General features: G+C 35.6%; 1 protein-coding gene across 5 annotated transcripts in view; it reads left to right on the top strand.

Moving 5' to 3' along the window:
- TAB2 (TGF-beta activated kinase 1 (MAP3K7) binding protein 2) overlaps positions 1–13,672 on the top strand; it is a 76,224-nt gene that overhangs the window by 36,176 nt on the left and 26,376 nt on the right. For all 5 annotated transcript variants that reach the window (XM_031456518.2, XM_031456517.2, XM_064486593.1 and 2 more), the window contains 2 exons: positions 5,202–5,392; positions 11,914–13,414. In XM_031456518.2, coding sequence (XP_031312378.1) covers positions 5,291–5,392; positions 11,914–13,414 — 1,603 coding nt within the window. In that variant the 5' untranslated portion in view covers positions 5,202–5,290. The remainder of the gene's footprint in view (positions 1–5,201; positions 5,393–11,913; positions 13,415–13,672) is intronic.

The following is a 13,672-nucleotide window of genomic DNA, read 5'->3' as shown; positions in this document are numbered from 1 at the left end:
TTTCCTGATCGTGTCACCTTCCCTGTCTCTGAGCTTAAATTTCAGTTGCTTCTCATTACTCTGAAAGTAAACCCTCCAAATTTTAATGGCCTACAAGTCACTTCATGATTTGGCCCCTACCTTTTTCTTGCTCTCTGCTCTCTTCAGATTTGCCTCATGTACTATGCTCTCTTCCAATCTGCTTTTGAATGATGTGAATGAGATGGAAAAAAATGGCTGTCAGCAACAAGATAAACTGAGCTAGCAGGCAGCAGACCTGGTAGCAGAAGGCAGACAGAAAATGAAATAGTGAGCAACTTAAAATAGGTATCTAAATTATGAGCTTGTTTTGATGTGCCTTTAATCCAAGAATTTCTGTGACCTGCAGAGCAAGGGTATTGACTCTAATACTTGTGTCTCCAGCATGATATCTGTTGCACACTAGGCAGTCTTTAAATTCACGGGTTGTGGATAGATGGTGACGGTCCAGTTTTTAATACCCAGTTGCCTCATAAATGCCCAAATTTTGATCAGACCTGTGAGTCCCATTGCTTTTCTTTGGTATTGTTGTTTTTCAATCTGGAGACTGTGGTCTCTTCTTGTGACTACAGTTAAACAGTTCCTTGTGTTATACAGTCCTAAAAGAATCCACCACGTTAAACGATGGTGAAAATGAAAACTTGATAATTATCATAGCATGAAGTCGAAGTGAGCGATTAACCAACACTTAGTACTCTGCACTGTTATAATATTGAGAGGTCAGAAATAAATTGTTTCCATACTCTGTGAACGGAAAGAACATGGCACATTTTATAAATCCAATATATTTACCATTAGGTTTTGTAGTACTGTTTATACTCTGCTGCTGTTTAGAATCCTTAAGAAATTATTCCTCGAGCTCAAAGATCCTCTGAGCTGTGGCAGATTATGTGCCAGAATTTTGCACCTCTTGCCAGAAGCATTTCTATAAAGTATGATTTCTTTATTCTTTTCTCAGAAAAGCAGTCATTTTGCATCTTAACCATAGAAAATACGTTTTTATATGTTATTAGAAATAATTTTCCTGATTAAGTTGTAAGATGTTTCTTGATTTTCCTTTTGAAATTAAATACCTGTTTGTTTGTTCGTTTCAGTGATGTATTTAGTTGTAAAACTTATTTATTCACCCATAAAGGCTACATTTAAAAATAGTTATCTTGCGCTGTCCTTAAGTTTACTTTTGCTGGATGTAGAACGTGAGTTGTTGTTTATTTTCCCTTTCAGCACTTAAATTTTGTCATTTCAGTATCTTCTGGCCTCCATTGTTTCTGATGAGAAGCCAGCATTCATCTGAATTATTCCCCTATGTTTTCTTTCTTTGGCTGCGTTCAAGTTTTTTGTTTTGTTTTGTTTTGGATTTTTTTTTTTGGTTTTCAGCACTTCGACTGCTATGCAGTGTGTGATTTTCTTTGGCTCTTCCTGGGTAGGGTTTGCTGGTCTTCTTGATCAAGATCTTTTTTGTTGTTGTTTTTAAAATACGCTCTGGACAGTTTTATTAAAGAAGAATTTTGCATCACTTATTTTTCACCAGTCTGTTTTGGCATGCTTCTAATGACATCAGAATCACCTGGATCAATGATAGCCAGTGTGCATATTCTGTGATATTTCCCACCCACTGTGCCCAATTCAATATCATTGCTGCTGTAGTGATGGATACCAGTTTTGGCCAACATGTAATAAAACTCTGTTTCAGATTTCTTCAAGGCTAAGCAGTTGCTGGTGAGGATGATCAGTTTCCCTTTGGCTGTCTCATCATTTTCAGAGCCTGTGTGTACCCCAGCATGTACTTTCTACTTTTCATAAGAAGTTGGAGTCTCGAGTTGATCTAGAGTCTAGAGTTGATTGACTTTGGCAGCTTTTTTGTCGTCTTTGTGACCATGATCTTCCTGCCGTAGGTGAAGGATGGCCCCCAACCAAGAGCAGCCATCAAGATGACTGGGGAGCCAGTCACCATCTTATTGATCTGTAAATTTATATCCTTCACTAACTTGGGGACATTTGTAGCCATTGTTTTATTAAATACTTTTTTCTACCCCTTTCTCTCTCCCCTTTCCTTCTGGATTTCCAAGGTATGTTAGAGCTTTTGATACTTTCCCACAGGTCTGAGGTTCTATTTGTCCCCCCACCTCAATCATTTTCTTTTCTTCATCCTTCAGTTTAGAATAATTTCTGTTGCTTTGTCTTCAAGTTCACTGACTCTTTCTTCCACTCCAACCTGTGGTCAGATCCATCCAGTGAATTTTTTTTATTTCAGACATTGTATTTTTTGCTTCTTGAATTTTTTTTTTTTTTTAATGTAGTTTCTCCCCCCCCCCCGAGAAATCCAAGCATATTTGCTGCTACATCCTTGAGCATAGGCAAAATAGCTGCTTTTAAATCCTTACATGCTGATTCTAGCACCTGGGTCATCTCGGGCTCGACCTCCCCCAGCTATCTTCCCCTTAAGTGTGGCTCAGTGTCCCTGCTTCTCACATGCAGTAGTTCTGGGATGTAACTTAACGGCGCTATAAGCAACACGGTGTGGAGACTGCGGGGTCTGTTGTGTCGTTCTAGGGAGTGCTGCTGTCTGGTTGGTTGGTGTGCTTGCTTGCTGGTTTTAGTAGCCAGCTAACTTGGCTGAATTCAAACTACAAGCTCTGAAATTTCAGTTCAGTTATTTTAGCCTAAGCCTGGCTGCTTGGAATCTCTTGCATATGTGTAGTTGGGAGATTAGAGATAGGTGGAGAAGTTATACATGGAACTTGGTGCTTCTCTCCTTTCTGTAATTTACTCACTACTTTTTCAGCTGGTGTGGTTATGCCAGAGTGTCTCCTTTGGGTCATTAAGTGAGTAAGACTGCAGGTTTACTGTTTGGGTTTTAGCTATGCAAACCAACTGGGGCCTGCTCTCTGTCTTAAAGCCATTTAAAAAATGGAAAGTCACCCTCTACTGTCCCCTTCCTCTAAGTACCGAAACCCTTCTTCTAACCCTCAACACCACTGTTCCCTGCTTGCTATTTCTGCCTTCAAGCAGTTTTTTTTTATACTTTATCTAGTTATAGTTGTTCATGAGAGAGCCCAGTAGGAACTACTCAGCCAGTACAGGAAGTGGAACCCCTAAAATACAGTTGTACATTTGAACAATTTTCCTGTTAGTGCCCATGATAGTCTATCAGAAAAGCAAGCAAGTGTGATGATGGTGGCTTGGACCAGAACAGTAACAGAGGTGGGAAAAAGTGGTCAGATTTGTTTTGTAGTTAACAGCCAACAAAACTTGGTGGTGGATTAGATATGGGATATGAGAAGGACCAACTGAATGTGCTCCCTTAGAGTTGGAGATGTAAATTTGGAAAGTCTCTATCTAAAGCAGTGCATTTGTATGAGATTACCTTGAAGAAGAATGTTGGTGTAATTGAAAAGAAACCCTACATCTAAACTTCGTAGCTCACCAACATTTAAGTTATTCAGAAAAGGAAAAGAATCTGACAAAGACTGAGAAGCTGCCAGTAGGTAGGAGGAAATCCAGAATATAAATCTCAGAAGCCAAGTAAAGAAATTGTTTAAAGTATGAGGGAGTGGTTGACTGCGTCATAAGCTGCGGAGAGGTCTGGTGAGATGAGCCCTGAGGAGTGGTGGTGAAGTTTGACAGCCTGAAAGCCCATGACAGCTTTGATTAAGTGTAGTTTCAGTGAAGGAAAACTGTGAAAGCCTGACTGGGGTAGGTTTAGAAGTGATTAAGAGATAGGAAATGAAGGCACTTAAAGTATAAACAACTCATTCAAGAAGTTTAAGCCAAAAGAGGGAAGGGGCAGATAAATGAGCTGATAGCTGGAGTGAAGTCAGGGGAGGCTTCTCAAGATGAGCAGTCTATACCATGTTTATCGCCCCTTATATTATGTTTAAATATCATTTGCTAATTTCCAGTATTTCTCTCTTCTCCTGCATCCCATTTGTAGAAACACCACTCTGAGTGCTAAAGTGTGTGTGTGTGTGTGTGTGTGTGTGTGTTATAAATAGATTGGGGGAATCTGTAATGGCGAATAACTTGGTTTGGCAGTGATTTTACCTAGGAGATGGTACTAAGCTGAAGTCACACAGATAAAAGAATTAGGTAAAGATTAATCAAATGATAATAAAAAGCTGACTTTATCAAACATGATATCTAAATGAGCTTTTATTTTGTTGATTCAGGGTTTATTAAAAGCATTTAAATATCTACTGTTATGCTAAAAACTGTTACAACGTGCTCATACAGTAATGAACAAGAGACCTAATTCCTGTATTCATGGAATTTACAGACTTGTATTTAAGCTTATGTTAGCAAAGTTAAAAGAGAAATACGACAGATGAGAAATTTGTTTTAAAGAGATAGTCTTGTTGTTAAAATGAAATGTATTTAAATTATTATGCAAATGGAATGACTTTAAATATTATGTTGTTTAGGTTTAATATATTTATATACTATTTGTATCACAAAAGAGGCTTTCAAGATTAAACATGGTTTACATAGAAATGTTAGGAATAAAAATAAGTTAGGTAATTCTCAACTTGCTCCATATCTTAGAATCACTTGGAGAGCTTTTAAAAATCCATGTGCCCAGGCTGCTCCCAACCAATTAAATCAGAACCTCTGGGATTGGGGCCCAAGCTTTCATATTTTTTAAATACTGATTTAATAGAAACAGAGGGAATAAAATGCTACTAAGCCCCTGAGAATTAATTGATTACACACTTAAGGATTAAGTAAAAAACTAAGACAAAATAGCAAATGTTTTGACTTACCATTTTTAGAAAAACCATGCAAAACTGTTTATAGAAAAAACTTTCAGGATCCAAACTTTAAGAATTTTAAATAGAGTAAACAAAATTACCTGAGGCTGTTCTCTGATCATTAAGAAAAAAATCAGTAAAGTTACTCGTTTTTCCTTTTTAAAACAACCTTGACAGTTTCTTATTTGAAATGCCTTTTGGCACAGCCATTATAAAGCGTACAAATACCTAGGAATTAGACACTGAAAGTTTGCCATCAGGAGTTAAAGACACTATAAATATCTATATGGAAAGCATTATAGGAATAATTATTTTTATAGTTTATATTAAATGTTAGATACTAATGCACATACCCTTTTGTGTTGAAATTCTAAGTCCACAATATTATTCATTCTATAATAAGTTCTCATTAAAATTTTTTTTCTTCTTTCACAGAAAATGCTTGGACAGAAGAGATGAGTACTATTTCCACTAAGGCCTAGAATTGCCTACTGTACAAATAGTCCTGATCAGGCAATATACGAATGGCCCAAGGAAGCCACCAAATTGATTTTCAGGTTTTACATGACCTGCGACAAAAATTCCCTGAAGTACCTGAAGTTGTTGTATCCAGGTGCATGTTACAGGTCAGTGTTCAATGATTTCTGAATGTATTAATACAAACTTGGTATTTTTTTTAAACATTGGAAGAATACTCTTTTATCTTCTTTGGCATTAGTGTGCTGTAATGGAGAGAGATGAGTTTTGGTGTCTGAAAGTAGTAATCATGTATACCTTTAATATGTATATTAAATCATCACATTGTATACCTTTAAAAAAATCATCTTGTACAACCTAAATGTATACAGTTTTTATTTATCAATCATTCCTCAGTTAAAGCTGGGGGAAATAATATAAGAGTTTTCAATAATAACAAATAAATAGCATATATTTTGGTGATAAAGTTTTGACAGTTATTAGCAGTAATTGAATTAACCTCTCTGACCCTCAATTTTCCTCAACTGTGCAATGGAAATTTTAAAACTTCATAGAGAATTAAATATGGTAATGCAGGTAAGCAACTACAGGATACCCGTTTGTAATGAGTGCTTAATAAATGCTAGCAGCCAGTACAAGTAACAGTAATAATAGTGGAAGGCCCATAATAAATATTTGGTGAGTGAATCAGTAGTCCACATTTGTTGATATCAGATGTACAATGAAATGAAAAGAATGGGGGAAAAAAAGGAGAAAAGGGTAATAAAAATGGAGTCAGAAGCTAAAGAAAGTATGGGCAGGAGCAGAGATAGTGAGGGGAATGTACCTCCCCCTAGAACTCAGGTACCTTTTCCTAATTATCCTAATAGCATATTCTGATAAGACTATACTGAGAATGTTCAGTGAGTCATTGAAAAATAGAAAAATACTATAGATTTTTCAATAAAATTCTGTAAGACTTACTATTGAAAGAAAGAACTGTCCAGAACATTGTTCCAATAGCCTGGCTCTAGAGATTTGAAAGTACCTTAACCAGGAGTAAAACATAGAGAGCCTTTGGTAGAATTATTTTAAATATTAAAAAGAAAGAAAGGAAGAGAGGGAGGAAGAACGCTTACAGTATGATCTTCAGGATATATTAAGTTAAAAAAGCAAAACGTAGAGCAGCATATATAGATGAAGGCAGGGGGACTAAATATACACATGTACGTATATCTGCCCCTGTTTGCATAAAGAAACACTGAAAGGATTAAAAAACAAAATTAATAAAAGATGGCTACCCATGGCGGTCAAGAGAGAACAAGCCAGAGGAGAGTGAAACTTCTCAATGTATGTCTTTTAATGTTTTAGTCTCTGTAAATGAATTACTTATTCTTTTAAAAACTAAGATAAGTAGACACAACATTGTAAACTGACTATACTTCAATAAAAAAAGAATAATAAAATAAGTGAACATGTTTTCAACTTCATCAAAAAATAGAAAATAAAAGATTTAGAACTTTCTTTGGGCATCTGTCACCTTCACTATGTTAATGTGGTTTTACAAAAACAAACCTCCCTATAAATGTGCTTCCCAACACCAACTCTTAAGTTGTGTTGATAATCATTCTGGGCATCCAAGTAATGTGCCTTTAAGCTGATATTACAGAAAACGTGACAAGCAAGGAATGGGGAGGGCTCCTCTGGGAATATAACTGGGTGTAAATCTCCCCAAATTTAGGGTTATTTTTAAACTGTAATGGCAAATTGAGTTACCTCTAGATGTAGTATAAACACCTCTAATTTGGCGATAGCCTTTCTTTTGGGAGCTGCTCTCTGGAGCTTTCTCAGCTGAGTAAGTAGGCGTCTGTCTTTCCTCTGAAGAGATCCTTCCTATAATATGCCAGTTCAGAGCTTTTCTAGATGGAAAAAAAAGTATACAAAATATGAAGAATTAGTGGTAAAGGATTGTGCCACACAGCCATTTTGTATACATGTTCTTAAACATCTTGCTTCTTAGGACGAGAACAGAAGTATCTGTTCTCAGTTCTCTTCTTGACTTTGTTTCCTGCTCAGCTCCCTCTTTTTGGAACTACTGATATTGTTTCCTTGTGCTATGGATTCTCTCAGATAGCTGTTATCAGCAGGTGTAATTCATATCTTTAAAATTTATATTTGGCAATTAAATCATAACTGAGAATAGTGTGAAAATACTGCATAGTTGGTGCTTTGATTTTTTTCTTTTTTTAGCTGAAATTTTCACTGTTTTTTAATTCTCTTACTATGGAGTTTGAATCTGTAGGTGTAAAATTGCTATTTCTTTTCAAAATAATATGTTAAGGATTGTCCATTCAGTTATTTGTAAACCTTAGAACCATACCCTTAGTTGAAGCCTTTTCATATACCCTCCACCTATAGCCCTTATCCATATTTCTGTTAAAACACCTACCGTTTTGCATTATATTTATTTGTATGCCCATTGATCTTTTATACTGGACCAGCGAGATCCTTAAGAACAGTGATTGTATTCCTTTCTGCTTGCCTAATGGGATACTCAGTAAATGTCGGTTGAAAGAGTGAATGAATCAGTTTGAGAAGAATAATAACAGTGCATATTTTGATACTGCCTGTAATCTCTGTGCAAGAAGCTTGAGGAAAAATGAAAGAGAAACTGGAAATAATGGTTCAGACTCTTGTAGCTTTGAAATGCAGATTTGTATATAAACAAAAAAAGCAATGATTCTCAACCTTTTAAAAACTCATCCCACCTTTTTTGATATACATTAAAGGGAGTCTTCTGCAGTTCCCCACTGAAAGCAACCAGGGCTTCTTTGAGAAACAGCTGACTCTAAGTCTGGGATAGGAAATGTACAAGATGATCTTGGGCATCCTGTCTTACTAGAAAGCAAGGAAGCTATGAAAGACGACTGGGTTCATGTCAGATGAACACAGGAGCCAACTTGAAGTAATTCCCACTAGCCTAAAGATAAGATATAATGACCATAATCAGTTGACACATATCAAAATGTTAAAAACATAGTAGTTTATAATGATACTGAAAATAAGTCTGTCATTTTTGGCATTTGCTAGGGCACCAATTCATTATTCTAAAAACCAGTAAAGAGAAAGAACTTATTTATTCTGCTTCTTCTTTGCAAAGAGTAAGGTAACTAAGTAGTTGAAAAGAGCAAGTTCTTTGAGGAAGAATTGCAACTAATATATGAAGAAGAAATCTTATAATTGGGATATTACCCCAATTAAATGGGATACCACCATTTTGCAGTCCCTAATGAAATAAAGTTTCTAAATAATTAATAATTAGTGACGGCTGAAAATCATTAGCTAAATCAAGCTGACAACATCAGAACCCACCAATCAGCTTTAATATCACAAAAAGACAGTCAGATGTATTATTGTGCCTCCTTGCGATATAGTAAGAAATAAATCCTATAAAGAGTCTGGCCAAAAATTTGTACGAGAATCTGTTCACACCTATAGTTATAACTTCTAGTTTGTAACAAAATACAGGAAATATTGACACCATAGGGTGCACTCAGCCAGTCCAGATGGCAAATTCTGCTGAACAAATGATCATTTTTGAAAAAACAAATGTCTAGAAAATGTTTAAAAAGAGGAGAGGGTTAATTACTGTAAGAAACCTGAGACATATCAACCAGATGTAACATGTGCACCTTGCTTAGATCTTGATTTAAACTAACTAAAAAGATATTTATGAGACAATCGGGACTTTTAACACTATTTGGATATTATGTGATATTAAGCATTGATTATTTTATGATAACAGCATTGTGGTTATTTTTTTTAATAGATACATATTGAAGTATTTACAGATGAAAACAAAATAATATCAGGGCTGATCTAGCTTCGTGGAGGGGGTTTCTGGGGCATACACACTGGATAATAAAAGATTTGCCATATATGGATATTTTTAAAGATGGATGATGAATTGGGAGAGTTTGTCATATTTACTCTATTTTTGTATATGTTTAAAATTTTCTGAAATAAAAGGTTTAATGAAAAGTACATTTCCTTTTATCCTGTTATAGCCTTATAAAATCCCTGTAAGTTCTTTTATGTCTTTTATGATAAGAAAGTCTGTAGAGAGTAAATAACCTAAGAACATGTGAGTTCCGACATAGCTGGGATTAGGACATATTAAATAATGAGAGATTATACAGAATTGAAGGGGTTTTTGAGAGCTCTAGAAAATTAGAGAAGAAGAATTGGTAAATATGAGTATCAGCTTTTAAAAAGGAAGTGTGAGATTGGATTTGGTAGGGAATATACAATCTAATTTGGGAATGTTGACAGAGAGATGAGACGATGAGATCTTTGAGTTTTGACTTAGAAGGAAGAATTTACTAAGAATAGCAATAAAGTTAGCTTGAAGCAAAAAGTGCCAATTAGGTTTGGCAAAAGATAAGGTCTATGAGAAGGAGTAATCAGTTGATAAAGATTGTGATGAATTTTTAAATTTTATTTGAAAAACTAATGTATCAATTCAGAGTTATGAGTAGGATAAAAGGATTTTTATAGCATGAGAGATCTGATCAGTTGATTTGGGGAGGGAAAAAAGTCAAACCTTGCTCACTAACCTTTTGCATTACCTATTCAAACTGTGGACCATCATTTTTTAACAAGACTTCAAGATACTTTTTAGTTCAGTTTTCTCTAATAAAATTTAATCTCGTATCAAACTGCCTGTAGACATTTTAACTTGGTTATTCATCTTTTTTATGTCTAAAACCATCAGCTTTCTGTTACACTCTTAATCTTCCATTTCTCTTTGACTCCTCTTTCTCTTTTGTGCCAAATTGTGTTGACTATCTGTAGTCGTTCATAATTTGTTTCCACTGTCAGTTGTTATTTCATGACTTCTAACTGGTCTTCTTGGCAAAAAGTTTCCCTTTTCCTGTTCTTAAGTATCAGTGGAGCCATGTTCCCCAAACATCCTTTGTATCTTCAGTTCTCTGTTAATTTATATTCAGTGGCTCTCCCCATTGTCTATATATTTTTAAAATTTTTTATTGTAGTTGTTGATTTACAGTGTTTCAGGTATACAGAAAAGTGATTCAGTTGTACATATACATATATATATATATTCAGATTATTTTCCATTATAGGTTATTACAAGATATTGAATATAGTTCCCTGTGCAGTACAGTAGGTCCTTGTTGTTTATCTAATTTATATATAGTGGTGTGTATCTGTTAATCCCAAATCCCTAGTTTATCCCTCACCCCTTCCCCTTTGGTAACCTTAAGTTTGTTTTCTATGTTTGTGAGTCTGTTTTGTAAATAAATTCCTTTGTATCATCTTTTTAGATTCCACATATAAGTATTATCGTATATTTATCTTTCTCTGTCTGAATTACTTCACTTGGTATGATCATCTCTAGGTCATCTATGTTGCTGCAAATAGCATTATTTCACTCTTTTTTATGGCAGAGTAATAGTCCATTGTATAACTCCCCGTTACCTATATTGAAGTCCAAAGTCTAGTATGATTCATTTTTCAAAACCCACAATTATTTAATGGCAGTCTGCTTTTTTAACAATTTGTTCTACAAAATTTCCAGTACAAACCTTTTAACTCCAGCTAGATCTGTTCTAATTACCTTGCTTAGAACTTTTACTTACTATCACATTTATGTCTATCTTTAACTTCCTTTCACCAAGAATGCTTTTTTCTATCCAAGTTCTACATATACTCTGAAGCCCATCAGATGGTACCTCCCTCATTAACATAGTCCTTTCTACAGTAGCCTATAATATTAACTCTTTGTTGAACTTCAATACCACTCATTATTTGGCACATACTCGTGTTTTAATAATGTTACCTTTCCATAAATCCATAGTTTATCTCCCTAATTGAGTTGCAAACTCTTCTAGGGAGAAGTTTGGTTTTATACGTCATTGGGTCTTCCACAGTTTCAAACAGAATGCTGTACATATTGTAGGTGTTCAGTAAATATTTTTATGGATGATTTATGAGGAGTGGTTTGTCAGTCTCTTATGAGAATTCTTTGAAAACAATCTGATTATTTTTGTTTTGTTTTGTTTTCATTTCTCTGGAGTATAATTATCTGGTGCTGTCTAAAGGCAGAGAAGGAAACTCAGTTACTCTGCAGGCTACCTTGAGCTTATATTATATATGTAGATATGGGTAGGGTTTTTTTAAAACACGCAGAAGCATGTAAAGAATTGAGATGCCTTTGTTATTAATTTTAGAACTTTTTAATTTAAATACTACGATTAGTTTTTTTAAAGGTCATTTTTAAAAGAATCACATAGCACTTGAATGTGCAGAATATTAGTTGTACAGTATTATATGCTTAATCAAGTGCTTATATTTTGTTCAACATTTAGATTGCATTTTTAATTAAGTTGTAATTGTACTGTATTTGCATGAATCCATTTACTATAAAATAGCTTCTAAAACAGAACAATGACTTGGTTCACTTTTAGTTATTGCTAGAGAACTTTTTCATTATGTTAGTAATGGGGATCTTTAATTCAACTATTTGCATAAATATTAGTTCTTCTCAAATATATCTTTTATAATTATATTGACTAATCACTTGTTAATCATGTGGTATTTTAATAATGATGACAGTATATGCATTAGCTTCTGGTTGTTAACATCATGCTGTTTTTATTTTGTTTTATAGAATAATAATAACCTGGATGCCTGCTGTGCAGTTCTCTCTCAGGAGAGTACAAGGTATCTTTATGGTGAAGGAGACTTGAATTTTTCGGATGATTCTGGAATTTCTGGTCTACGCAATCACATGACTTCTCTCAACTTGGACTTGCAGTCACAGAATGTTTACCACCATGGAAGAGAAGGAAATAGAATGAATGGAAGTAGGACTCTAACGCACAGCATTAGTGATGGACAACTTCAAGGTGGTCAGTCCAATAATGAACTATTTCAGCAGGAGCCACAGACAGCACCAGCTCAAGTTCCTCAAGGCTTCAATGTTTTTGGAATGTCCAGTACATCTGGTGCTTCAAATTCAGCACCACATCTTGGATTTCACTTAGGCAGCAAAGGAACATCTAACCTTTCTCAACAAACTCCGAGATTTAATCCCATTATGGTAACTTTAGCCCCAAATATCCAGACTGGTCGTAATACTCCTACATCTTTGCACATACATGGTGTACCTCCACCTGTACTTAACAGTCCACAGGGAAATTCTATCTATATTAGGCCCTACATTACAACTCCTAGTGGTACAACTCGACAGACACAACAGCATTCTGGCTGGGTATCTCAGTTTAATCCCATGAACCCTCAACAAGTTTATCAACCTTCACAGCCTGGTCCCTGGACTACATATCCTGCATCTGCTCCTCTGCCACATACCTCAGCCCAGCAGCCCAATCAGCAAGGCCACCAGACTTCTCATGTCTACATGCCCATCAGTTCACCTACTACCCCACAGCCACCAACAGTTCATTCATCTGGTGGCTCACAGTCTTCTGCCCACAGCCAATATAACATTCAGAATATTTCAACAGGACCTCGAAAAAACCAGATTGAAATCAAACTTGAACCCCCACAAAGAAACAGTTCTTCAAAATTACGTTCTTCTGGACCTCGAACCTCCAGCAGTTCCTCTTCGGTCAACAGCCAGACCTTAAATAGAAATCAGCCCACTGTTTACATAGCTGCCAGTCCCCCGAATACTGATGAGGTAATGTCCCGTAGTCAACCTAAGGTCTATATTTCAGCTAATGCCACCACAGGAGATGAGCAGGTCATGCGGAATCAGCCCACCCTCTTTATATCCACAAACTCTGGAGCATCTGCTACCGCCAGGAATATGTCCGGGCAAGTGAGCATGGGTCCTGCCTTTATTCATCACCACCCTCCCAAAAGTCGAGCAGTAGGCAATAACTCTGCAACTTCTCCTCGAGTGGTGGTCACTCAGCCCAATACAAAATATACTTTCAAAATTACAGTTTCTCCCAATAAACCCCCTGCAGTTTCACCAGGGGTAGTGTCCCCTACCTTTGAACTTACAAATCTTCTAAACCATCCTGATCATTATGTAGAAACAGAGAATATTCAGCACCTCACGGACCCTACTTTAGCACATGTGGATAGAATAAGTGAAGCACGGAAGTTGAGTATGGGATCTGATGATGCTGCCTACACACAAGGTAATGATAATATTGGAGTTGGGATCATTTTCCATTCGGGGCTTGATTGGTGTACATTTGATTTCACTGTAGAAATGGGTATCAGTTTTACTATTTTATCTTTTAAACGTTGCCTGAAATAATACTATCTTAAGAACCTTTGAGAGTATTCATAGTAAATTTTGAATTTCAATTTTAGTATCTTATAATTTAAAGCTTGAATGGTAAGAGTTATCAGATCTTCAGAATAATCAACTCTATTTATTTGTTTTCTTTCTG

Source organism: Camelus dromedarius, chromosome 6, assembly GCF_036321535.1.
Source record: "Camelus dromedarius isolate mCamDro1 chromosome 6, mCamDro1.pat, whole genome shotgun sequence".
Lineage (NCBI taxonomy): Eukaryota > Metazoa > Chordata > Mammalia > Artiodactyla > Camelidae > Camelus > Camelus dromedarius.
The sequence above is the reverse complement of the archived record's forward strand: the minus strand, read 5'-3'. Positions and strand labels throughout refer to the sequence as shown.